The 24725-nt window shown below is 46.4% G+C and overlaps 1 protein-coding gene across 2 annotated transcripts in view; it reads left to right on the top strand.

Moving 5' to 3' along the window:
* The window catches only part of RAP1A (RAP1A, member of RAS oncogene family), a 41533-nt gene extending 26521 nt beyond the window's left edge, over positions 1-15012 (top strand). For both annotated transcript variants that reach the window (XM_019470365.1, XM_009272735.2), the window contains exons 5-9: positions 552-608; positions 2334-2474; positions 7630-7773; positions 10768-10883; positions 13065-15012. In XM_019470365.1, coding sequence (XP_019325910.1) covers positions 552-608; positions 2334-2474; positions 7630-7773; positions 10768-10854 — 429 coding nt within the window. In that variant the 3' untranslated portion in view covers positions 10855-10883; positions 13065-15012. The remainder of the gene's footprint in view (positions 1-551; positions 609-2333; positions 2475-7629; positions 7774-10767; positions 10884-13064) is intronic.
* The last annotated feature ends 9713 nt before the right edge of the window (positions 15013-24725 follow it).

Raw genomic sequence — 24725 nt, 5'->3', positions numbered from 1 at the left:
AGGCACCAAAACAGCAAACAAAAAGTTTTAACATTTGTACCTGTGATAATTACATGTAAATTGTGGTATGAGGTTCTGCTGTTAAATTTATTTGACTTTCCTGGAATTACCCTCCTTGGATCTGAGACATTTCTCAGTGAGTGGAAGACTTGCTAAGCCTAACTGTGAGGATCACTAAATATTTTGCTTTTTCTTTTCTTCCTTGCTCCCTTCTACCCCAGCAGCAAAGAAAAATTGAAGTTTAAGGTCCTTTGATTTGTAAGAGTGGATTTTATCTTGTTTAAGTTGAGATGTTTACAGTGAGCTGCTCATTTAGGCCTTTACAATCAACAGAGTCCTGGAGCATAAGTGAGCTGACCCAAATGCCTGGCTTGGGGCGTAATTAATCCTCTAATAGCGGTGCCTCTCTTAGCCTTGGGGGAGTGCAGGTGGCTGGCTTGCTTATAGAGGTCTTTGCAGCAGAAGTAAAAATTAAGCTGGTATTCCTCTTGCCTGTCCCATTTCAGACTTTTTAGTTTTAACTGTATTTGTCTCTTCCCTTTTTTCCCCAGCAAGTGGAAGTAGACTGTCAACAGTGTATGCTTGAAATCCTCGATACAGCAGGGACAGTAAGTATAATTTTGTTTTCTAATTGGTACGGAGTTTCTTTGTTAAGAATGAGGTGAGGTGTTAAGAGTAGAACTTACATTAGTATAATAATCCTGCAATAGATCAGCTGCAATAATTTAAATTGAAAGGTTTTGTTAAATAACCCAAAACCCAGTGTGGTGAATGAGCCTTCTGCAGCCCTGCCAGCAGCGTTGTGAACCCGTTCCCAGCCGGTGTCCCAGGGCTGGGACACAAAGGTGGGTGCATCCTGTGCCACTCGCCTCTTCTCTGCCATCCACCATCGTCTCGCTATCAACAGACTGATACGGGATAATTTTACATGTTAATTTTGCAAGTGGCCAGAATACACAGACAAAAAAGGTGAGGTCTTAAGCAGCAGGCTCTCTACTAAAATAAAGGTAAGATACAAAGGTGGAAGGGAGAGGGGGAGGACTCAGTGCTAAGGCAGCATCGTTCTGTAGCTAATTGTGGGCACAGTTTGACACGCTGAATCATTGTGACTGCTTCTTTTAAATCCAAGTCTGTAATACCTTGCTGTTTCAGCCTCTTGTACTACATACTCATTCAGTAAGTAGGTTGCATCGCTCTAGGGCTTTTCCCCAAACAGGACTGAAGGGAGCAGTTTCCCCTTCCCGTGGGGAGGGAAGTGGATACGTCCATGTGGATTGAAGCTACTTCCAGGCAATGCATAGGGATCTCCTCCCAGCATGTCACATCAGCCCACCTGGAGAGGATTCAATCTGTAAAGATTCTGTACCTGTCAAGGAATACTCCTCTACCCAGGTGGCACCTCCCTGGTGCTGCCTTGTCCTGCTTTGGGAGGCCCATGTCATCCTTCCAGCCCGAGAGCAGCCGGGGCCACGCAGCAACTCCCTTTGCCACGCCAGCATCGCTTACCGCCATGCAAAGTCCTGTCACTACGTAAACAGACCTTGTAATGGTTGAGTGCACATCACAGGGGGAGGACATGCTTCGTAAAAGTTAGCTTTATTTAGAAAGCTTTGAAAATAATCAACAGCGATGCGAAGGCGTGAAAGCAGAAATCATTGTTACACAGTCCTGGTAAAGCTTCCTTTCACAGGCGTGGACAAAGGCAGCTCTGATCTGGTATAGATTTTCCAGCCTGCTCTTGCATTTCATTGCATTGAACCTTTAAACCATTTTCACGCTGGAGATGACTACTATATAATTGCAGATGTTCAGAGGTGATCAGGCAATGCCTTCCCACGCAGTCGTGCTCACAATAAATCGTGAGTGTGTGACACCTAGGCCTGTTTCAATATTGTGTTAGAGGAGAAATTTCATTTCCAGTCCATATCTGTTGTCTGGGGAATTGGTCTGATGGCAGACTCGTGCTTAACACCGTATCAGAAAATAAATGAAAGATCGCTACAAAATATGTCAGCCAAATCTTGACACCTTGTATTATGGTTTGGGGCATACAACAGTCCGTCTGCAAATATGTTTTTATTGCTGCTCCTGATCTTTTTCCCATTTTTTCAAGAAGTCTTTTTCTCTATTAGGGGAGAAAAACCAAAGGGAAAGAGATGTGTTAATGCTTTTATTAAATTTGCATGCTTCAGTGGATTTCTGTAAGGGGTAAAAATGTAAATGCATGCTGTATGGTACTATATTCTTGTCTCCATTACAATAAAAGTATTCCTTTGTAAATGTTCATTAACTGCATTCACTAGCTAATTACTTCTAAAAATATTTGATTACAGGAGCAATTTACAGCAATGAGGGATCTCTATATGAAGAACGGTCAAGGGTTTGCACTAGTATATTCTATAACAGCACAGTCCACGTTTAACGACTTACAGGACCTGCGGGAACAGATTTTACGGGTTAAGGACACTGAAGATGTAAGTAGAATATTTTTTCTTCTGCAACTGTTTAAAATGTGTTTGTAAATAAACATACAGGAATTTGTGAGCAAAATTTCTTTCTAAGAATATTCTTTGCTGTATAGGAAAGTTTTGTGTTGAAGTAAGCTTCCTTAGCATTGTTTGTTATTTTCAGTGTTGTTATTTGAGGCCCAACACCTGCTAAGGGGCATAATGAAACCAGATTTTCACATGTACTGGAAGTCTAACAGTCTTTAGAAACGGTGGGAGTTGATTGAAAACAACTCCTCCCCCCCCCCCTTTTAACTCCTTTCCAGTATTTGCATTTTCTTCTTTCACTGTGCTGTAGCGGTACTTTGTTTCCCTCAAAGTTAAGGAAAAATAATAGTCGAACTCATCAATAATGATGTTCTCAGTAGATCTGCAGCTGTCTTACAATGGAGACTAACACCGCTTTTCCCAAATGCATGGAGCGGAAATTGAAGCACAAAGCCGTGACGTTTCCTGAAGGTCGGCTGTGAAGTCTCTCGAGTCCTGGAGCGGGGCGGTGTTGTACGCTGTGCCCCTCTGGGCCGTTCGCGTGCGTACGGGTCATAATCCAAGTCGGTGAACTTGAACTGCAAATAGAAAGGACGTGTTCAGCTTATTGACCAAACTGTGCTTTGTAATTTGAGTGTCATCAGTATTAATAGCCTTTTTTTGGGAAATCGCTGAAGGTTCCTTCATTTTCATTTCTCTGTGTGAGAGGGCAGTGTCAGCAGGGGCTGGGAAGGCAGGATGGGAGCCTGTTCTGTTGTCTCCGCTCCGGCTGCCGGTGCTGCTCATTAGATTAAGTATTCCTGGGTCTTGTTGCACGAAGTAGAGATTCCCTTACTGTACCTGTGCAGCGTCTCTTGGTTTGTGAGCTCTGCTTCACCCAAATCCATCAGCTGTGAGAGCCCATCAGCTTTCTCTTGAATTGTCTTCTGAATGCTGAACCAAAACTTTTACAGAATTCTAGGTTATCATCTGAAAATGTGCTTATCCCTTTCTGAAGAACGGAGGAGGATGTTTAAGGGTCTGTGGCTGGGGTCTGTCGCTCCCACGACGCGCGTGTGCGAGCAGGGAGGGTTCAGCTTTGCGCTGCGGGTGTGCCTGTCCCTGTGAATGGCAGCGGTGCGCTGCAGACCACCCTCACAGTCCACGGCTTTTAAACTCTCGACAGTGTTCTTTGTTCCTTCGGTCATTTGACAAAATCTGTAACCCAAAGGAGATCACACAGTTGTATGAATTAAATCATTAAGAGACTCTGAAAGAGTCTTAGCTAGTGACGCAAGGTTGTAATTTTGGTTGTTTAAAACCATCTTTAAAATAAGGAAAAATTACATTAAGATGGTTTGCATTCAGTCCTGTTTGACAGAAGAAAACTATTTACTGTATTTCCAGTTCAGGCCCCAGCTCCTGTAATTGGAACTCCTTGGCAGGCTTTTAATTTCTAAACGTGCTATGTAGGTGAGGTTGCCGGTGGCTTTTGCTGTGGTAGCCATGTGGCTGGTGGAGACGTGTGGGAGCTCTCTCTCTGTGTAGGCTTCCTCCAGAAGAAGCTGAAATTAATTTTTTTTTGCCTAACAGTTGATAATGTATTCAAGGGTTTGCCCTGAGGAGTGTGAAAAAGATTGCCTATTTTTTTCCACTGGCCGCTTAAAAGTAGCCGCTGCCTTTCGTGTCGATTGCTTTCGGGTTGTGTCAGCCACTTTATGGCTCACCAGCGGAGCTGCGGAAGCAGCGGCAGCCTCTCACTCCCAGCCCTTATCTCCTTACAGCGCTCCTGGGGCCGGGGGAGCGGCGGTGATCGGTAAACAGGGCTGGGACACTTACTTAGGCCAAATCCTAGGTAAGCCATGTGCATTGTATTGAAATAACCGTTCAGGAAAATGCAGTTTGAGCAATGAGCAGAGTGCGCCGGGGTGGGATGAGCACAGCCCGCGGCTCGGCCGTTCTGGAGCTGAGGGCAACCTCTCAGGGCTGCTTCTTTCTCTTGGATCTTCATTGTCCCACATGCTGATTACCTTGTTTTGAATGGCTTTGGTTCCCTCCTTGGTTTAACAAGCTGAAATTCTACTTATGCAAAACTGATTTTCATTGAGGTAGGGATTATGCTTGCATAAATCCCTGGTAACGTGAGTCCTTTATTAGCCTCTCGGCCAGAGCCCAGCGCTTCGCTCAGCTGCACTCGCCAGAGGGGAATTTGCACTGTAAGCTGGTCAAGTTCATCAGACAATAGAGGCTGTTGCTTTCATTTTTACTTCAGTGATTTGATTTAATTATTAAAATGCATTTATTTATTTTGTGTTAGGGGGATGTTACTTGTTGAATCCAAGCTTGAGAACCTTTTGAACATTTAAACCATGTTCTGCTGAGTTAGGAAAATGCACTCCTTCCTGTATTTAGTTTCAGAATGTGTCTTTTAAAGTCCCAATACTTAAACCATTACATTTATGTATGTCTAACAAGGTTTACATTCCAGTCTTCTACATGAAATAGTAAATGATCAAAAGCTAGTTGTTCATCAAACTCTGCTTTTGGCTCTACGATAAACAATTACTGCCTTTTGAAATAACCTTTTACAGAGTTTCATGTCTTTCAAACCTATACTGTTTACCCATCTAAGTATCACTTTTGTCCTATGATTTCACATCTTAATATACTTTATTTTTTTGCTGAACATGTTCAAAACACATTTTCTTGTTTTGTTATGGGAAAATTTCTCTTAACTGTCTAGAAAACTGTGAAGAATGGGATTAAGCTGATATAGTTGTAAATATTCGATTGGTCTCTGATGTGAAATAAGCTTTTTTTGGATTTGCCTCATCTGTATCATGACTTCAGGTTTCTGATGTAATAAGTAAAATCTATTTCTCAAAAATAAAAATGTGATCATTTGCTAATCAGTATGGCTGTGATTTTGAAATACAAAAAGTAATCTTGAGTGCAGTTGAATTGGGAAGAGACTACAAATATTGATATTGAAGTAGATTAAAAATGTACAGTGTGTTGTAAATTACCAAAGGAAGTGGATAACGATTTATTTTCTAGCTGGAAAGTACTCATTTTCTGTTCAAAGAATTAAATGCTTCAGGAAATGGAGTGGGGTGCACACCCATTATCAGCAGTTCTTTAGGTTTTTTCCTACTCTTACATAGCGTAAGGGAAACAGGATGCTGTCGCTGTTGTGTGCATGCAAAGCGCTGCAGTGCGTCCTGCAGATCTTGCTGTGGTCCCGCGTTTCAAAATCCACCTTAGCTCTGGCTGTGTCATCCCCTAAGATCTACGAGATGCAGGTTGTAAAAGCAAATTTCAAAATGATATGTAACCAGCAATTTTCAGGCGTAGAAAGTCCTGAACTGCGTATCTGTCTCCAGACAGGCTGTGAAAATGTGCGGGCTGGAGCTGGGGAGCCGTGCAGTGTTGGGCTGGGGGCCCCAGCTGCGCAGCCCTTGGGGAAGGGTCCTGCAGGAGGGGCAGGCAGCGACTGGGACTGCGCTGTAATCTCACCATCTTGTAGGTATGGAAATGGCACCTGAGGGTAGGTAGTTTGGGTTGTTACTGAGGTTTTCTGGGTGCTTTGGGTATTTTTTGTTTGCTTGTTTAAGGTCTTTTCTACCTATTTGTGACATCTTGGTGGGCTACAGCCGTGGTAGAGACTGCCTGAGAAGCAGAGAAAGCCTTCTGAAATTATGTATCAGGACGTTATTTCGAAGATGTCTTAGTACTGGTTTTAATCTATCTTTTTGCCCAATTTCTTTCTCCTGAAAGAGTTTTAACTCGGTATCGAAACATAACTGATGAGAGCAAGTCTCCTGCTGCTTACACTCACCAGTGCTACCAACGCTTACTCTGATACTTTGAGACAAACAGATTTATAACTTAATGAGTGCAGATTGCACTTGGCTCTCCGCACTGCGCCAAGCAAATACAATCGCAGCCCCTGTGAGAAACCGGTGAGCTACGGCTGAGCGAGAGACCCGTCCTTTCTGTTGCCCCTTGTGCCGTTTGTGGGAGGGCTGGGCAAGCCGAGGGACTCCTCCTTTCTGTGCAGCAAGCACATTGATAATAAGCATTTACTACAGCCAAGGTCGTTTTCCTACGGTATTAAATTTCTCTGTTTTTCTGTAGGAAATGTCACAAGGAATATGGTTTCCCCAAGGCACTTTCTTCCTCATGAAGGAGCAAGAAGGTGACTCACCCAGACACTTTAGAAAGCCAACAGCTTGAGGAGAGGGGCAGATGCCCTTTCATCGTTGGCTTGAACAAATGATTTGCCTGTATTTGCGTCATGGGTCTAGGATGAATCTTTTGAATGTGTATCAGATGTTTGTTTTAATATTGCATGAGATTATTTATTGGAAATGGTGTCCTTTCAGGAGCTGAGCTGCTAGGTGGTCACTAGTTGGAAATTTTAATTATTCTAAGCTAGTAAATATCAAGCACAGTGTTTGTGCCTTTTGTGTAGTGAACATCCTCTTTTCTGCGTGTATGCAAACCATGTCAGTAGTATGACATTGTATTGAGATGAGAAAGGCAGGTGGTCTTGTGTGGGAATACTTAGCTGCACAGGACTATTCTTTTTTTATTCCATGTCCAGGGCAGTGCTTTTCAAAGGCGCTTCCATTTATTGTTGTGTGGCTTGACAACAGGTTGACAAGGCAGGTCAAAGGGGCTGAAATATATAATGTATGTCTTAAAACACGTGCTGTATGTTCTGTTGTCTAAAATAGGCTAAGTTGGCAGGCAATTTAGCCTACTGTCACGTGAAAGTCCTGAAATGGCATTTCAGTAGTAAATTAAGTTTTTGACTAGAATGGTGTTGGATGTAGAGACCAGAAAATAAATCTTTACTAACTTAAGATTGTGCTGAAGTATTACCATTTGGTTTTACGGTGTCCTCCATGTGCTTAATTCTTAGTGAACCAGGTTGTCTGTAGCATCGACTTTCGTCAACCCTTTCCCAGCAGGCATCTAAATTCCAGTCCAGTTTGTGAGCTCTGCTGAACTTCCGATTTTTATTGTTTTTCATACTGTCTATATTGTCTTCCCCCCGCCCCCCACGTGCCTTTGTAAGCCATAGCATTACAGTCCGCGCTGTACGTTAACTTGCTGATGCATCTCTTGTTCTTGCTTGTCTCCTCTCCAGGTTCCAATGATTCTGGTTGGCAATAAATGTGACCTGGAGGAAGAGCGTGTAGTCGGCAAGGAGCAGGGTCAAAACTTAGCAAGACAGTGGTGTAACTGTGCCTTTCTAGAATCGTCTGCAAAGTCTAAAATCAATGTTAATGAGGTAACTATCAGCTGTTCCCTTGTCTTTCCTACTTCAGCATGAGTGCCACATTAAACCAGCGTGCAGTCCTTCATATATTTCTTAACTGGGAAGATTCAGGATGATTCTGAAATTTCAGCCTAAGAAAGGCTTGCAATGCAGTGTATTTAGCTACTGCTTTCTGATTGTTTTAAGGAGATCTGTTCCTTTTTCTCTGTAAAGGGTGGGTGACTTCTCCAGGTAAGTGCTTTCTATAGCCTGTCAGAAGACGTGAATAGCAGAGGGTCCTGAGTAAGCCCAGTCAACTGGATGAGTCTTCGCTTAGATAAACTTTATTTGGAAAGTATACTTTTTTCAAGATAACTGCTGCTGCTGTTCAGAACATGGATTATGCCCCGTTGTATTACATGTCATGTTGCATAGTGTTGGCTGTTGGTTTTGAAAGTATTTGCTTTTCACATTCCTGCTATGTCTGGTTGCTCAAGCAGACATCCCATCACAGTCCTGCTCTGGTAAGCTACTAACTTACTGAGACAGTGTCCAAACATATTATCTGTCTAAGCAGTTCCCCTTGTCTAAATAAGAAACACCTTTGCAATCGGTGTGCCTTTTGCTGCTGCCTGAGGTAGTGTGGTTCTGCTGAGGGAGCTCTGCTTGACATCAGCACCAAGTTTTTATTCTCTGCTGTGAATTATCTGACTGTGACAGAGGCCAGGTTTCCAGCCACAAAAGCTAAGGTGACCCCATTGAGCGTAGCTGGTTTGGTGCCAGGAGATAACTGGGACCGTTTAGGAGGCTGTGTGATAAGCGGGAGCAGTAGGATCTTGGACTGGACCCAGCGTTAATTTGGCAGCTAGTGGGATGTGCGCAGCACTGCATCTACCCAGTTGAAAGGGAAGGGAGCTCCAGGCTGAATGAATTGCAGCTTCTGTGGTTGGGATTAGCCTAGCTGTAGTGTGCACTAATCTAACCCGGTAAATATAGCTCACTGAGCTAGACTCCTGCCAGAAGGGATTTTTGTGTGTGTGTGTCTGAGCTGTAGTAAAACTATGACTGTTAATGAAGAAACTAGTGGCTCAGTCATCGAACGGATCACCATGGAGTATAACAAATTCTGTTTTATTTATATTTCTGCAATTTGTGGCAGAGACTGACCTCACGTTAGCCAAAGTTGCCTTAAAGCTCTCCTGAGAGCTGTGCAGGAAAGGGGATTCTCTAGTAGGCAGAACACTGAACCGTCCTGGGGCGAATGCACGCCCGTGGTTTACATACAGTCATCCTTTACGTGTGAATCCTGTGTCTCTGTATTTCCCTGTCCTGTCTACTGCCTCCAGTGAAACTCGGATCACAGAGAAGAAAATTATTAACTGGAAGATTAGTTTCTGGTTTTATTGTGATTTTAATTTTCTGGTTTTCTGCCAGTTTATATTGTCTGGTTATGAAAAGCATAACAGCTGAGGAAATCAAAGACAAGAAACACTGTGAATCAAGCAACTTATTGTACTGGTTATTTGTTTGTTCTGCTGGCTCATGGACTGGGGAAGCATTTGCATTATTCTGGGTTTTGGTTTTTAGCTACTTTTGGACTTTCTAACTTTGTTAAAATCTGGGCAAAAGGGTGATAAATTTCTGTGTGCCTTTAGAAGTTCAGACTCCTCCTGCACATCATAATCACAATCAAATCGTCTTGGCTCTTGTTTATAAAGGCTTAAATACTGAAAGCTGTTTTGCATCAGCATAGAAGATGCCACTTACTAATTGGTTTCTCCTACAGAAACTTTTTCTCTGTATCTCATCTGTACACTTGTGAACGTCTTGGCTGTGTCCACTGGAGATTATGAACTGCTACTTTTGCCTGAGGCTGACAGCAGAAAACTGTAGCAGTAACCTTAGTAAAGGAGTAGCGTGAGCAACTCAAATGCTATTTTAAAATATTTTACATGAGCTCTTGATAAAGCCACCATCATATTCATTCCATTTGAAACTATTTAACTGTGCGCTAGTGCTTTTTCATGTAGGTAATAGCTGGAAAATCTTAAGTTTCCAGTTGTTGCAATTTGTTATAAACTGTTTCTTTGTCTTCTGAATTTCCTTGGAATCAGTAAGAATTTGTGAGCTGTCAGCCACTCCAGGAAGGAAAAAAGTAAACAAGGACAAGGGTGGAGCTTTCTGAAGGTTTAAATATTTCTCCTCAATACTGTGATCCAGCTCCAAGCATTTTTGCAAAGCTCATTTTGCTATAAATGGGTTGAGTAGTGCTGGGAAAACAACTCACAGCAAAAGCGTTCACAAGAAACTCGTCTCTGAAGCTGAAAGAGGCCCCTGTAATCATCCCCTTCTGGAAATGTCTGAGTTCAGGGCATATGTTTTGCTTCTCCTTGCAAATTTTATTAATAAACTCAAAAGATTAGACCAGGCAAAAAGGTGAGGTGATTAACAGCTCGAATCTGTTTGGCGAAGAGGAAAATTGACAGTGCATCCTGTGCAGCGGGTGAATGAAGACCACTTTTGAAGGTGAAAGCCAGGGAAAAGGGATGCCTTTCCTTCCCGTGAGAATACGCTGCTGGTGGTGTAGCAGTGCTCTGCAGAGACACTCATCAGCCCAGGGAGCACCAGTGAGATGATGATCCTCAAGGATATTATACCTGTCTTTTAAAAAACCTTTTGTCTTTTCCCAGTTTTCTCCCACTTTTCCAAAGCAAGGGATTTGTGGCCGTTTCACTGCCGTACTCTTCTGAAGCCTTTGGTCATATGCAGCCTGAAGGGGAAAGCTGTATGCTGCAGGATGAGAGTTTACAGCTCCCTTATATTCTGCACACTGAAGTGAGCTTTGTGCTCTCTTGTTCCATAAGCAGTTGCCTGAGAAACATGTTTAAGTAAATGCAAGCAGTTTAATTGAATTTATAAGACTGCAGCCACCAGGAAAGAGTATCAGCTTGCCAACTTGCCTAATTTTTGATACTTGCGTAGCGTTCTATCGCTTTGATTTTTTCAGTTTGTGTTTTTCATTTTCAGATCTTTTATGACCTGGTCAGACAGATAAATAGGAAAACACCAGTGGAAAAGAAGAAGCCTAAAAAGAAATCGTGTCTGCTGCTTTAGACTCCCATCACGCAGCAGATCTGAGCCAGGTAAGAGGTGTCTGAATTACACCCACAGCTCAGGCGATGGGACCGTGAGCTGCTCCCAGCAGGGGAAGGACTCGCTCCCCTTCCCTCCACTCCTCTTTCTTCTGTCTGCTCCCAAATACAAAATTCCTTCCCATTCTGCCGCATTTGTTGGACTTTTTTAAAAGTCAGTTGCACTGACTGACCTGGCAGAGAAATACCAGCTTCTCTCCCTTTCCCCTTTGCTTGGGTTGATGAGTGCAACAGAGCAGGAACTTCCTTTTTACTCTTGCAGGTTCTCTGTCTGTCTTGTGGCACCATGGCTCAGTTTTGCTTCCTTTTTATCCTCTGCTGAAATTTGGTAGCATCTATGTCACTTGTTATTGCTGCAGCTGCTGTCTCAGTCCTAGGTGCTATGGGGACAATTGCAGATTGGTTTGGGTGGGACATGGATTTCAACGGTGCAGAAATAAAAAGCTGCCCACCAAAAAAAAACTAAACACCCCACCAAAAACAAAAACACACCCCAAGGTTGGACATAGCTATAAATAATCTTCCTGTGTATCTTGGCAGGGTACTCTGTGTGCTTACAGCTGTTCTGTCGCACTCCTGAAAGAAAACGGCATTTCTGTAGCTTCAAGTTTTGGACAGAAATACCGCCTAGGCTGCCTGTGAGCTGTTCGCCTGTTAGCACACGCGTGTGCTGCATGGCACCCTTCGGAGGCAGAGAAGGTGCGGGGTAAATGGCTCGTCTCGGCGCTAGGAAGTAAGCAATGGTCAGAAAGTGAGCAGATCGTCCCAAATGGTGGTTGTAGCGCAAAGCGCGTTCAGTCTGCGAGCGCAGCAGGGCAGAGTGGCAGCCCGGCCCCGTGGGGACGAGTCGGGGAGCAATGAACTCGCTGCAGCGCTCTGGCTGTGCCGGCTGCCTTCGTGATCTTAGGCTGCACAGGCTGTCAACTTGCCTGTTCAGGCAGCAATCGTCTGATGATTTCTGTGACCCATCAGAAGCTCTGTATTCTGTTCTTTAGTTTCATAAATAGGTGCAGCGTAGCTGGCAAAGCAACTCAAGTGCCCTTTGCCCTACAGCGTTAAAGACAAACCCCTGGTCATAGGAGGATTTCAGGGATGAATTCCTGAAAATAGGTGGCTCTGCCTTCTGCCAGATCTGAAGTTCATGCTGCAGATGGCCATTTATGTAGCCTAGGTGTGATTGAGTAGGATAAATGGAGCTATGCAGTTAACCTGGCTTCTAACGGCTTGTGCTTTATTGATTGATGAGTCTCTTACCCTGAGCTTTGAATGCCAGAAAACAATAGCTTAGGGTTGTGGGGAGACAATGGCTTTAGGAAAAGAAATTGAAGAGTAGTCTCAAGTGGTTTTTCCTGTTCCTCAGGTGATACATCTGAATTTAGCTAGTGTGGCGGCAGCCAGGATGACTTCTTGGAGACGGGCTTCCCCAGCCCCGGGGAGGACGTGCTCCCTGCCGGGCTCGGTGTGCTTCTGCCCTTGCCCTCCTGCCTGGGATCCTGCGCTGCAAAGCCCAGCGTTGGCAGCAGTGTAGCACTGAATTATCAGCCACTGCTAAAGGAGTTCCTGCGTTCGGTCAATTACTGATGAGACTTCTCATAATGTGCCCCCAAATCTGCTCTAGGTCGTCAGAATGCTTCACAGTGTCTCCCCCATTCTTTGTAAATCTCTTCCCCATTCATTGCCTGTTTGTTACAGCTGCAGTAGGGCTCGGGGAGGTCTCCAACTCGGACTTTAAGAGCATCTCAGAAGTATAAAAGGTGAAATCCCTCTCCCATAAGTTGTTCATCCATTGCTGAATTGAAAATCCACTGGAAGGCTGCCTGTCTCGTAAAGCAGATGAGCTGGGAGGACGCTATCGTTATCACAGCAGAAAGACGGGGTGGCGGCTCCTCTGTCACTGCTCTGCTGCAGTCGTGATAAAACAAGAACTTGTTTCTTAGAGTTACGGTTTCCAAAGTCTCTTTTCTTTCTGTACCTCCAAACTCGGAGGATGGTAGGGAACAAACCCCAATACTGGAGGAAGACAAGCTCTTCCTGCTGAAGTGCTGCGTGTTTTCACAAGCCTGGGTGCGGGCAGTTGTCTGGGGAAGCTTTCAGGCCTTTGTTCGAGACGGTTCATCTCGTCGGTAGGATGAGAAACATCCCTCCATCATCTTTTTTTTTTACTTTTTCTAGATTGCAGGAATGAAGAACTGTTGCCTAAATGGAAAGTGCCAGCATTCCCAACTTCAAAAACTTTATGGAAATTAATAACATATCTGAAGAAGCTTCTCCTGTTTTTAAACACTCTGAGAAGAATTTAGATCTTAAAATGGTTTGCACACAGACCCTGGAAAAAGAAATTGCTCTGTGTATATCTCTTGGAAATTTAAGACGATAGTACTCCTCCTTTGCAATAGCAGTTAACAGATGTGAAAATAAATATAATTGACTCTAGTGTATGATTATACAAAGGAGCATGGATGCATTTCAAATGTTAGATATTGCTACTATAATTAAAATTTCATATTGACCCTTTTATCATAATTTCTCCCCATCAAGCACTAAAAAAGTTCCACCGTTATATATCTATAACTATAGATATATGCTATCTGAAATTTCCCTTTGAACTTACTGCAACAAATAACTTTTTGAGTCATTGACTTCATTTTATATTTAAAAGTTATGGAATATCATTATTTTCATTCTGCCATTATATTCTAATTAAAAATGTTTGTGCATAATGCTTTGGAAAAATGGGTCTTTTATAGGAAAAAAACTGGGATAACTGATTTCTATGGCTTTAAAAGCAAAACTATATAATATACTAAACCAACTCTAATATTGCTTCTTGTGTTTTACTGTCACAGATTAAATTACAGCTTTTATGAATGATTAAATTTTAGTACATTTTCATTTTGTTTCTGTGTGTTTGTTACCGTTTCCAGGCTTTGGTTTTTATCCATTTTTTGTGAATTCCTCTTCCATTCTGGTAGATCAAGTATTTTGTTGTAACAAATACCACCAGTATGTCATTACGCTGATGCGATGTCTTCATGCACCCTCCTTGTTGGGTGTATTTAATCATATCACACACTAAAGTACAGAAGGCTACTTTGAATTGGTTTTGTATATTCTTTTCAATGTTTAAAGATTGTATTCTGCTGAAAATACTTCCTCTGTACAATTATTTTTATGTGTACAAATTTGGTTTAATACTGTGTCAAGGTCTGACTTTTACTATGATCTTCGCTTTCACACGATCATGTACTCCGAGGGTAGGATCCCTGTTTTGAGGATGCCACCCGCCGGGCAGGAGCCCGTGATGATCTCTCGCGGTCAGCGTCCCGACACGAAGCTGTGGAGTTGAAAGTTGGTTCTGTCAAAATACAATTTCAACAAAGCAAACAGCTGCTTTATGGTTGTAGACGAAATCTGGCTAACGTTACCTGATCTGCACAGTCAGGCAAAGGGGCTTTTTGTTTCATTTTGGGTTTGTTTCTGTTTTTTAAATACCTGTTGGTTTCATAAACTTTAAAAGAGCAGGATATGAAGAGACCCATGGGTGCTCAGCCTCGATCCTCCTGTGTATATGCAAGTAAAAGAGCCGCCTTTGGGACCTGTGGGGCCCAAACGCCATCCTCGGTGTGATGCTGCTGGAATTCCTGCAGTGTTGGAGGACTCGCTCCTGCTTCGCTTCTGAGTAAGTGAGAAGAGAAATGTATCTTCACAGTGGAGAAAACTCAGGACGGACTTTGTCCTGGTTGTTTAAATGGGAAATCTAAATGTAATAGCTGGTGAACAGTTGTTCCTGGACCTGTTGTATAGTTTTATTGGAAACCAGGGGGGAGAAATTTCTATAAATAGGTTTTTCTAAAACTGTGTTACTGATGCAGCTGTCGAATTATACATAGATCCCAGTTTCTAAATGCAGCCCAAACAAGACTGGATGAAAATATTTGGATGACGATAATGTGAACACATCTGCCTACTTACAAGCTACTAGGGCAAACGTAGTTACTTAGCTGGCTGTCTTCAACCTACCTATGCGCTTCCTTTTTCAGGAGGAGCAGAAGCATGGTATTTGCAGGTTGGTTATCTTTACTAAATGTAAAAATATTTTAGTAATAAAGTAATTTTAATGTACATGCTGATTGCTAGATGTCTCTTCTATAAACACAGAAACCTAACCTTAATTTTCTAGATACAGTGCGGTATGTAAGTTCATCAAACCTCATTGCATAAGTGCCAAGTGTGTTTTATACAGAAGAGCCGGCTACGTTCTCTCCTGCCAGCGAAGCTGGGGGTGCACGGTGACGGGGGTGCTCAACCTGCTGGTGCTTTTCCATGTCACTTCTGAACTTTGCGTCTGCAGCGTCTCCCAGTCCGGCTGTTCCCGCGGTGTAACTGGTTGGGCTGGTGAAGGCAAGTCCAGCCTCTTCAGTGGCACTTTTTTGTCTGTAGCGGGATCTGCTTGGAGCACGTCGGGGCCCGCTCCCAGAGCGCTGGGCAGCAGATTGGGTGTCCGAGGGCCACCCGATGGTGGCTGTACCAGGTGCTCCCCGGGGAGATGCGTCTGCTCCATTCACCCCGTCTCCTGCAAAAGCTGGAGCGCGAGAGAGGTTTGTAGTCGATGCTGGCTTCCCAGGAGAGGCAGGAACGGCAGGCTGAGCCCGGGGTGCTCTCTGGGTTGCAAAATGAATAGTAAATTGGTGTAAGAGATGGAGGAAGAGGTCGAAGCCGGGTGGAAACACTTCCCAAGCCTGTTGGCTTTGCCACTAGATGGTGGTGTCGGAAAACATCAGGGGCTGAGAGGGGCTGGGGCGGTGAAGGCGCTGGATGACCTTACACCAGAGTAGGAACAGTTTGCAGGGTGAAGCCCCGGTTCCAGAGGTACCGGCCCCGGGGTGAGGCGGCAGCGTGGGGTGCGCGGTGCCGGTGGCGGGAGGACGGTCCTGCTCCAGGACGCCTTAGTGCGCTTCCCTTTGGACCTTGCACAATGAATTGGTTTTCTCAGTGGATTAGACTTTTTTTTTTATCTAATGGATTTTAGCACAATAGCCCGAATCCTGCCCTTGGATACACTGCAGCAGACGCAACGTAGTTTTTTGTCCAAACGGAACGTGTCCTGAAGCACTTGGTGTTTAATGTTTCACTGGGTTAAAAATAAGTTTACTGAAGAATGTCCTAAAGAAAGGTTAAAATAAAAACCTTCCAGAAGTAGTCGCATGCTTCTGCTTTTGACCAGCATCCAATCAAGCAAAGTAACATTTTGCTCCAAGGAAAGGAACACATTTAAAATTTCAATGAAGCCCCACAGTCCCCAAAGTCATCCAGCTCCTATTTGCGTTGATTCGAGCCGTGCACAAATTCAGCCAAAGTGATTCACTGCTGTCTCTACAAATACGCCGTTCTTAAAATTCTCAGCGTCTGTTTATCTATTTTCTGTGTTATCTAAAGGTTATTTTAAATCACGTTTTTCCATCTAATGTGGGTTGGATCAGACAGTAACTGCCTGGTAATGCCCTGCCTCGCAAGTTTTGATTTTGATCCAAACACACAAGTGAAGCAGGAGCTGTGGAAGGAAACGTCATGTCGTCGTCAGAGCAGTGGTGCTGGTGCACGTCTGATCTGCTCCACTGCCTCTGAGCTGCAGAGACGTCCTCGACGTTGAGTGCTGATGTGTGAGGTCTCGCATCCAGCAGCAACACGAGAAAATTCATGTGAAGTTCAGAGGCAACCTTTGCAAAGTCACCAAACTAATGAATGTTTTATCTATTTATTTTGCCAGGACTAGGCACTGAAGAAGTGAAATTGAATTTTACAGCGGACCAGGCGCCATTCGGTGAATAGCCAGGCACGTGCCGGGCCACCCTCCCCGCTGGGTCTGGGAGCCAGCGCTGGTTTCCTCTGCAGCGACTGTTCAGTGCCCTGGCTTTCAGCTGCAGCGCAGTTGTCTGCCCGGCACGGTGCAGAGGCTGTCTCTGGTCTTCCTGGAAAGAAAATCCCCAAATTCAGAGACGGGCCCTGTGCAGGAGGAGGGAGAGGAGCCGCTCTGGAAGATCCCCAGCAGCATCACGAAGCTCTGGCACAAAAAAAGAAAATGCCCAGCAGTAAAAACGGCGCTCGGCTGAGCTTGGTGCCTGTGGGGTTTCCTGGACTTTCAACTTGGATTCATTGCCAGTGAGGGCACTCAGTGGCCCGAGGTTCTGTGCAGTGTTTTGTGATGGTTTCACCCACCACTCACCTGGAAAACCAGTTCCCCTTCCGTGAGGGTGGCTGCTGTGAGCAGGGACAGGAGATGCTCCTGCCTGCTCCGCTGCCTGCGCCTCGGAGGGGCTCCTGGTCTGCCTGGGCCATGCTGGAGTCTCCTGCCTGGGGTCGGAGCCGGGGACAGGCAGGTTTGGCCAATGTGTGCCCGTGCTGCGGAGGGCTCTGAGCTCCCAGCCTGGGGCAGCTCAATGCAGAGCCCCAAGCCAGCTCTAGAAACAGCCTAATTAGAGGCTATGCCAGGGCTAATTAGCCATGCTGCAAGCTCACAGTAGCCCTGGCACAGTGCTGTGCTAATGTGGCTGCTCCTGGCTGAGGCCAGGCTCTTGTCTTTAGCTCAGTTACTTGCTAATCCCAGTGTTGGGAAACAGTGTTTGTATTATCCTGGGACTGAAACAAGCCTTTTTTTCTCCCTCGCTTTGCAGAGAACTTGCACACAAGTAAACTCAGCTCATTCCTTGTGTCTGTCAGCAGCAGGTAGAGGCCAGAGTGGTGAGTGACGCCCCCTTATCTACAGTGTCCTGGATCCTCTGTCCCTCATCCCTCTCCAACGGGATGCACTTCGGAGGGAGCAGCAGCAGCAGAGGAAGATTAAATCATTTGTCAGAGATTTTGGACAAGTCAGTGACAGAGCTGGAGTCCGAGGTGCCCATCCTGCTGGCTTGGCCATGGCAGCTCTTGATTAAATCCCGATCGCACCATGCCCTTTTGGGACAGAGGAATCGCTCAGACAAGCCCCCCCCCCCCCAGCCACTCTCGCAGTCCCAGGCAGAAGCCCGAGTTCAAACATCCGTGGCATTTTCTTTGGGTGGTACCAATGTTTAAGGCCAAAAGCCAGCCCCCTTGCTGGCATGTCACGACGGCTCGGGGGTGAATAAGGAGCCTGTTGTGCTGCGGAGGGGAGGATGCTCCGGGTGCTGGCAGCGTTCCCATGCTGCATGCCCGCGGGAGACGGCTGCGGCACGCGGGCTGGGCGGCAGCAGCAGGGCATGCATGGCCGGCAGCTGCTCTCCGCCGCCGCGGCCAAAGATCAAGCAACAAAGGACAAATTCATAGGGCCGAGAGCGGCTCAGTGGGCTGAGCACACTGGTACATTATGGAGCTGGGCGAGGCAGGGCCGGGCAGCCTCTCGCCTCCGGCAGCGGGTGACGACCACCTTGTGCTGTACGGGACCACCTTTGCTCGCAGGATGCTGCCGGAGGCTCCTGGGATTAATTTACGTGTAGCACTGTTTTGCAGTCAAGAAACCTGAGAAACCCCTGGGTGTCCTTCAGAACGACCCTACGGAGAGCAACAGCCACCGTGAGCTGAGCTCGTCTCGGCAAAATAGAAGTTAATGATAATTTTGCCTTTTTTTTCCCGCAAGTGTTTTAAATGTAAATCAAGTTTCTTGCAACCCATTTTGAGTGAATGATGGGCGAGCTGAGTGAAAGCAAGTGGCGTTGCAGCTCTGCTGCCCTTTCCTACCCAAGTTGTTACAGATCGTCGGACAAACTAACTTCAGATATGTTATACCTTTACTCAACCTTCCCCGTGGTTGGGGTGTGGATATAACATTTTGAGGGCCACAGACATCCAGCATCCTACAACCATTTTTCATTTAGCTTTGGAAATAAGCAGTGTCAAGCTGCTGTGTCAGTGTTGCTTAAATTCACAGGAGAACTCATTTGATTTGAAGCACTGTATGTTATTAAATATGACTGCACAGGCACCCCTGCGGGATAATCCTTTATGATAAATGATGTTTGAAATGAGGGAGACCCGATACTGGCCGTCTCGCACACCGGTCACAGTTAATCTGCAGGAACAGGGAAAGGCACAGCTCAATCACGGGTGTGCGGAGCAAAGGGCAGAGGCTGGACTTTGACAAACCAGCAGCTAAACCTGCCACACGATCGGCCCAGAGTGTTGCAGCAAAGACAAACTGAAATGGAGCATCTTTCTGTAACGCAGTAAAGCCAACGCTTACGTACCCGTGGGTTTCTCTCCTGTAATATGTACCTTGGTCAACTGCCTCGGTATTTTCTACTGCAGAAATCTGGCAAGAAACCGAAAAGGCAAACAGAAGCCTCTTGTTTTCTGAAATCCCACTAGAAACATACATGAATTTCAATGGAAACAAGAGAAAGCATCCATTTTCTGTAGGACTCTAGCCCAGGGAGATACTTAGTTGTCCTGTCAATATATCACAGGCTCTAATGGAGCAAACAATAACGTGTCTTACTGGCCTTGGAGTGAAGTTTTCTGATCTAAACGTGTCGATTCAGCTCTGACATGAAAATCCATTAAGGCCCGTGATGCACGGCGAGGATAAATGTGCCCGTCAGCCCCAGCTGCCTCAGCAGCTCCTCGCCACTGGCCCACAGGTCGCTCTGGGGCTGGGAGGCTGCGCCCGGACCGAGCCCGAGAGGGTTGAACAACGGCACCACGGGTTTAAAAGAAACCATGGTGAACGTACAGTCTTGTCATCGGTTGGGACTTACACGGTTAACTCTTTCAGTGCCCGCTCTCAGCTGAAAAGACTACCCCAGAAGAGGTTTTCTCCAAGAAACTCTTGATGTCCTGTTTGTTAGTGGTTGTTCAAAGGGTTTCCTCATTACCAGTAAACTTTCAGAGCTCTTCTGCCCCCACTCCCTGAGATATTAGAAGAACTGGACATCTTCAGGAGATGGATCAAGCTAAACGAGTCCTCTAACAACAGCCTCTGCTCGCTCGAAACCCCAGAAGGCAGGGCTGGGGCTGCTCTCCCCTTACAGCCTCTGCTCCTGCCTTAGCGGGTCGCTCCTGCAGCCGCTCACGGAGGGGAGACCCTGGGAGCCTCTGCCAGGAGGTGCTGGCTTCAACCCCGTCCCAAGCAAGGTTTTGCATGTCATGATGACAGCAGAGCAGAAAGCAAGGAAGCCGCTCTCGGGGTTGGTATTTGCTGCTGCTCAGGCTCTGTGCACCTGAGCCAGGCTGCAATTTTGGTGTGTTAAAAGTTGCCATATGACTGTGTCACAGCTGGGTTGTCCTGCTGCAGGTTTCACACCAGTTTTTGCAGGAGCAGGACCTGGATTTGCTGCACTCCTGAGCTCAGGGTGTTCCCTTTTATTCAATACACGATGCAGAGTCTGATTAGCAGCCGACAGGCAGCTTTTGGCCCTCTCCTTCTGAAACAATCAGTGTTTAGGGCTTGACCGAGAAGGATTTGGTGTGAGATAAGCTTCTCAGAGTGGGGCCGGGACTGAAGTAATAATTGAGTAAGTGTGAGGCGGTGAATAAGACACGTAAGGATGACTCAGAGCAGCTGGAGGCAAAGCTGCTGCCCTTGGGAAGGAGGGAAAAGGCTCCTTGGTGTCTCCTCTGCTGCCTGCCAGCAGTGGGACCAAGCTCTTCGAGCTGCCAGAAGTAGATTTTCTAGGGGGAAAGACTGGGAAGGGACTTCCCTGGGGACTGTGCTGGGGTGCACGGCGCCCCGAGTCCCACTGCAGCCTGTTCTGGGTGCTTGGTCGCAGGGCTGGGTGCCTGCTGTTCTCACACAGCCGTTGGCGTCGTGGAACCGCAGCCACTTCTGCCTCGTCCGTGCCGAGGCCGGGGCTCGAGGCGCAGCCGTGGATGGCGCAGCGTGTGCTCGGCTTCAGCGAGGGAGACACAAAGTTCAGCACGTGCCCGTACGTGCCCATGGAGCTGGGCCCCAGGACCCGTGGTGTTCCCTGCCTCTGGAAGTCAGGTGTCTTCCCCTGGAAAACGTCAATTTATTTGCTGTTGTATTATGTGAGTTGTGCATTCCTAATAGGATTGGGGGTGTGCTGTTGCCGTCTCACCTCACTTCTGTCGGATTTCCTACTTCCTTTAATTTTTTATCAATTTGTTTGGTTGCTGCTCTCAGTAGAGACAGCTCTATGGGAAGTAGAAGAAATCAAGCTTTTATTTTTAGAAACTGCAAAAAGAGTTCAACCCAAGCCAAATACAATTACTTCAGGTTGCACGCAGGCTTCTGAGAAGCAAAGAAGAAATATTTTCTAAATAGCAAATGCCCTAAAAACCAATGCCATGAAGCCACTGTCCAATGAAAGCATCACTTAACCATTTGAGGAGTACATTTAATTCCGCGGGGGTGGGAGGTGGTGCTGGCTGCCTGCTCCGGGCACCCCGGCACTGCACACAGTCCCACGCGCCCCAGCCCACCCCGTCCCCTTGCACGGGGGAGCCGAGCGGTCACTGCTGCTCCTGGCAAAGCCCCTCCACCTCTTTCAGCCTGGAAGCCTGCCTCTATCCTCTGGGGTATTTTTCTGCTTGAAGGGGCCTCCCCGATGCTATTCCTGGACCAGTTTTAGGGCATTCGTTGCCCGAAGCTTCTGCTGGGTTGTTTCTGGAGACCTTGTGGCTGGGGAAGAGGAGAAGGGGTGGGAGAGGCTCCTCAGTTGAAAGCTTTCACTCTATAATTAAGCTGAACAAGAGACTCTGAGCTAAATCTCTGTTTCTCTCGCTCTGCCTGAGCGAACACAAAGGAGAAAAGAACTGAACCAGACAATTAAAACAAGCAATAAAATTGCACAGAGAGGTCCATGGAATGATTTTTCCTTGACATGCTCGCCCCCAACAAGTGCCACATGCCCTGTGTATAAATAGCAGCTGCCCAGACTTGCTTAATCATCCCATTGTTGCTTTATAATATTAATTAAACATTCCTCTGGGATTGTTTGCATCCTAATTAAGTCGGGAACTTACAAAAGACGGTGAAGAAACCAAACAAGTGTGTGCTGGGGGATGCACAACCCAATTTTGCTAAACTGTGTGCAACCCTGTATTAAAATTGCAGGAGGACTGTGGTTAAAAGCATTTTTAATAGTCAACAACGACGGGAACTGTTTGATTAATGGTCCTCGGGGATCAAGAGCAGCTCTTTGCTCCAGGAGTGTTTGGAGGGAGAGCTGTAGGCTGCGAGTGGCTGGCTGGGCGCTCTGGAAGGGACAAGCGTCTCCCCCCGTCAGCAAGACACGAGCGAATTGTCCCTGGCAGAAACCCACCGATATCAAAGGGCCAATTAATCCGCAGCTGCTCTGCAAGGGGGGACACGGGGATGGCGGGAGACAAGGAGCTTCTTGAATCGCGTTTAGCCGCCCCACGCAGGCGGCAGCTGGGGGCCGGGGCTGCCCTGCGCCCCGGGGCTGCGGCATCGCCGCCTCCTGCTAAAAGAGGAATCCTGAAAATCCCACCGGGGCAAGGGAGCTGTGCAGGTGGGAGCGCAGGGACGGCCATCCAGAAACGGATCTGCATCAATACCCATGTGTGATAATATTTTATTGCAGCGTGATCCTGGCTTTGCTGACGTCTCCAGTGCTGGTGGAGAAACCGGCCAGAGCCTCTGCCCTGCCGGAGAAATCTTCCCCAAGGGAGAGAAACACCACGGTCACGTTCCCCCCGCCTGCCTGCTGGGCTGAGGCTCGTCCTCCCCATCTTCTCCTTTCATGTAGCGAGGAAGACTTGAGCGCATTGTTCCCAATTCAGACTCATGCACCCTGCAGGGATGTACTGTGAATTACTTCCCAAATTATGTGAGTAATTAAAATCAATGAGAGGGTATCCTGTTAAATAACGTAATTAGATGAGCGTAGCAAGCAAGATGAGTGCAATAACGTTTTTGTTCTCCTGCCTGGAGACAGCTTTTAACTCTTTCCCTCTTGTCTCTTCCCCGGGAAAGGCAGGCAGGGCTCCTCGGTGTGCCGACAGCCGTGCTGCTCCGCACGCTCCACTCCTGCTAACGCTGAGGTTTTTCCAGGATCTCCAAAGCCTCTGCCTGCTTCCTTTAGTGCTTCTTCCAGACACAGGATTTTCTTTCCCCTCAGTCTCCATCCTCATGTGGAGGACGCTCTGGCAATGCTGCAACTTGAAGCCCGTGAACATCTGAAACTCAGAAAATAGAATTGACTATCCGCTTTAATTTAAGACCATGGCAAATGAAGATATGTCTCATGCAGCGCTGCACTCCAGCAACTGAATTGTAAATGGAGGGCCCCACGGGGTGGAAATGAGAATTAATCTTGATGTGCATAATGAATTGTCTGAGCCTTTCACCCTCAGCCCTACGGATGAGGTGCAGCCGCAGGTAACTCTCTCGGAGGCAGTCTCCCAGTCCGGGCGTTTTTCCACTGTGTAAACCAAGATGTGGTGCCAGGAAGGACGAGTGGCAGCATGAGCTTAGGCTGGATCAGCAGCCTGAACTGAAGGTCTCAGAATACAAACGTGCACATTTACAAAGGCACTGTAGGTTTAATGTGTTGTCTTAACTCCAGAGGAAACTAAATGGCTCAGGAACCCAAGAGCTAAGAGTCATTTTTGTTCTATTTCTGCTTGTTTCAGGGCAGGGACTGAAGCCTCAGTCCATTAAGAGATACACATGGATAGCTCGCTCTTTCTGCATGGAGTGCTATTAACTCCAAGGGGGCTCTGGTAAGGGTAAAGGCATCTGGCCAGATGGCTCTCATTGCAGGGCTGGGATCTAAATAATTAATTTATAGTATCGTGTTCATAACTTTGCTGTCTCCCAAAGGAAGCGCTGAATAGTCCTTAACTTGGTGCTTATTTTTTCCAGCTGCGACGTACAGAAAGATGTGAGTCTATGCATTCTGTTTTATTTTAAACTTGTTTGTGATTTTCCAAGGTAGTGAATTGTTGCAAAGATGTGTCACATCCAATTACACTTGTCACATTAAATTATATTATGGAGAAAACCTGAACCCTTGCTGGGAACATAATCTCCTCCGGTAGGGATACGAGGAAATTTACCTTTGACATGCTGCAGGAGTGACAGGTTGTTCTAGAAGAGATTTAAACGCACACGCAAAGGGCATGAGCACGTCCTCATCGAGCCCTCACCACGCGGCAGCAGACGTCCCTCCTGCCCGGGTGGGTTGCCAGAGCCATCCCTGCCACGCAGCCATGCCGTCACCCTGCTGTGCTGCTGGCGGCTCGGGGCTGCTCGTGCACCGAGGGCTTGGTACATGGAGGTGAGCGCCGGTCCTGGCACGCTTCCTTGCAGCAAGGCAGGGTTGCACCAGTGTTCCGAAGCAGAGGAAAAGGAGGTAGGAGGAATCGCCCGCCGGGTGTTTGTAAGAAACCGCAGGTTTTGCTGTTTTACAGGCAGGGTAAGAGTGTCTTATCCTGTCCGTCTTAGAGTGATTTAGAGGCCCCATAAAACCTTTGTAGAAGGAGGACTTTTGCTCGACTTTTCCTGGCAATACATCTTATCTCCAGTGAATTTCCCAAGACTGTTTGTAGCTGCAAGTAGAGCGTTTGTTCCCATTCGTGTTAGGAGACACCTTAAAAAGGCAAATAACGTATATTCTGTGAAAAGCTCAGATACTCTTGCTAACAGCATTGCTAATCAGTGACATGTTTGGAAACCAAGTAAGCAGTAACTAGAAAGATCCCCTCTTGAATTCTTTTAAATCCAGAGGACCCGAACTCTCCTTTTTACAAGCAGAGCTCAATTCAGGGTACAGGAAACTCAGTACAAAAGCAACCATGACTCGTTTCCACACAATTAGCATGAGTGCATGCAGATCAGGCAGCTGCATGCATAAATGCCTGGCTGGCTGCCGTTGG

Source organism: Aptenodytes forsteri, unplaced genomic scaffold (genome assembly GCF_000699145.1).
Source record: "Aptenodytes forsteri isolate BGI_AS27 unplaced genomic scaffold, ASM69914v1 Scaffold142, whole genome shotgun sequence".
Taxonomy (NCBI): Eukaryota; Metazoa; Chordata; class Aves; order Sphenisciformes; family Spheniscidae; genus Aptenodytes; species Aptenodytes forsteri.
Note: the sequence above shows the minus strand (reverse complement) of the source record. Positions and strands in the feature narration are given on the sequence as shown.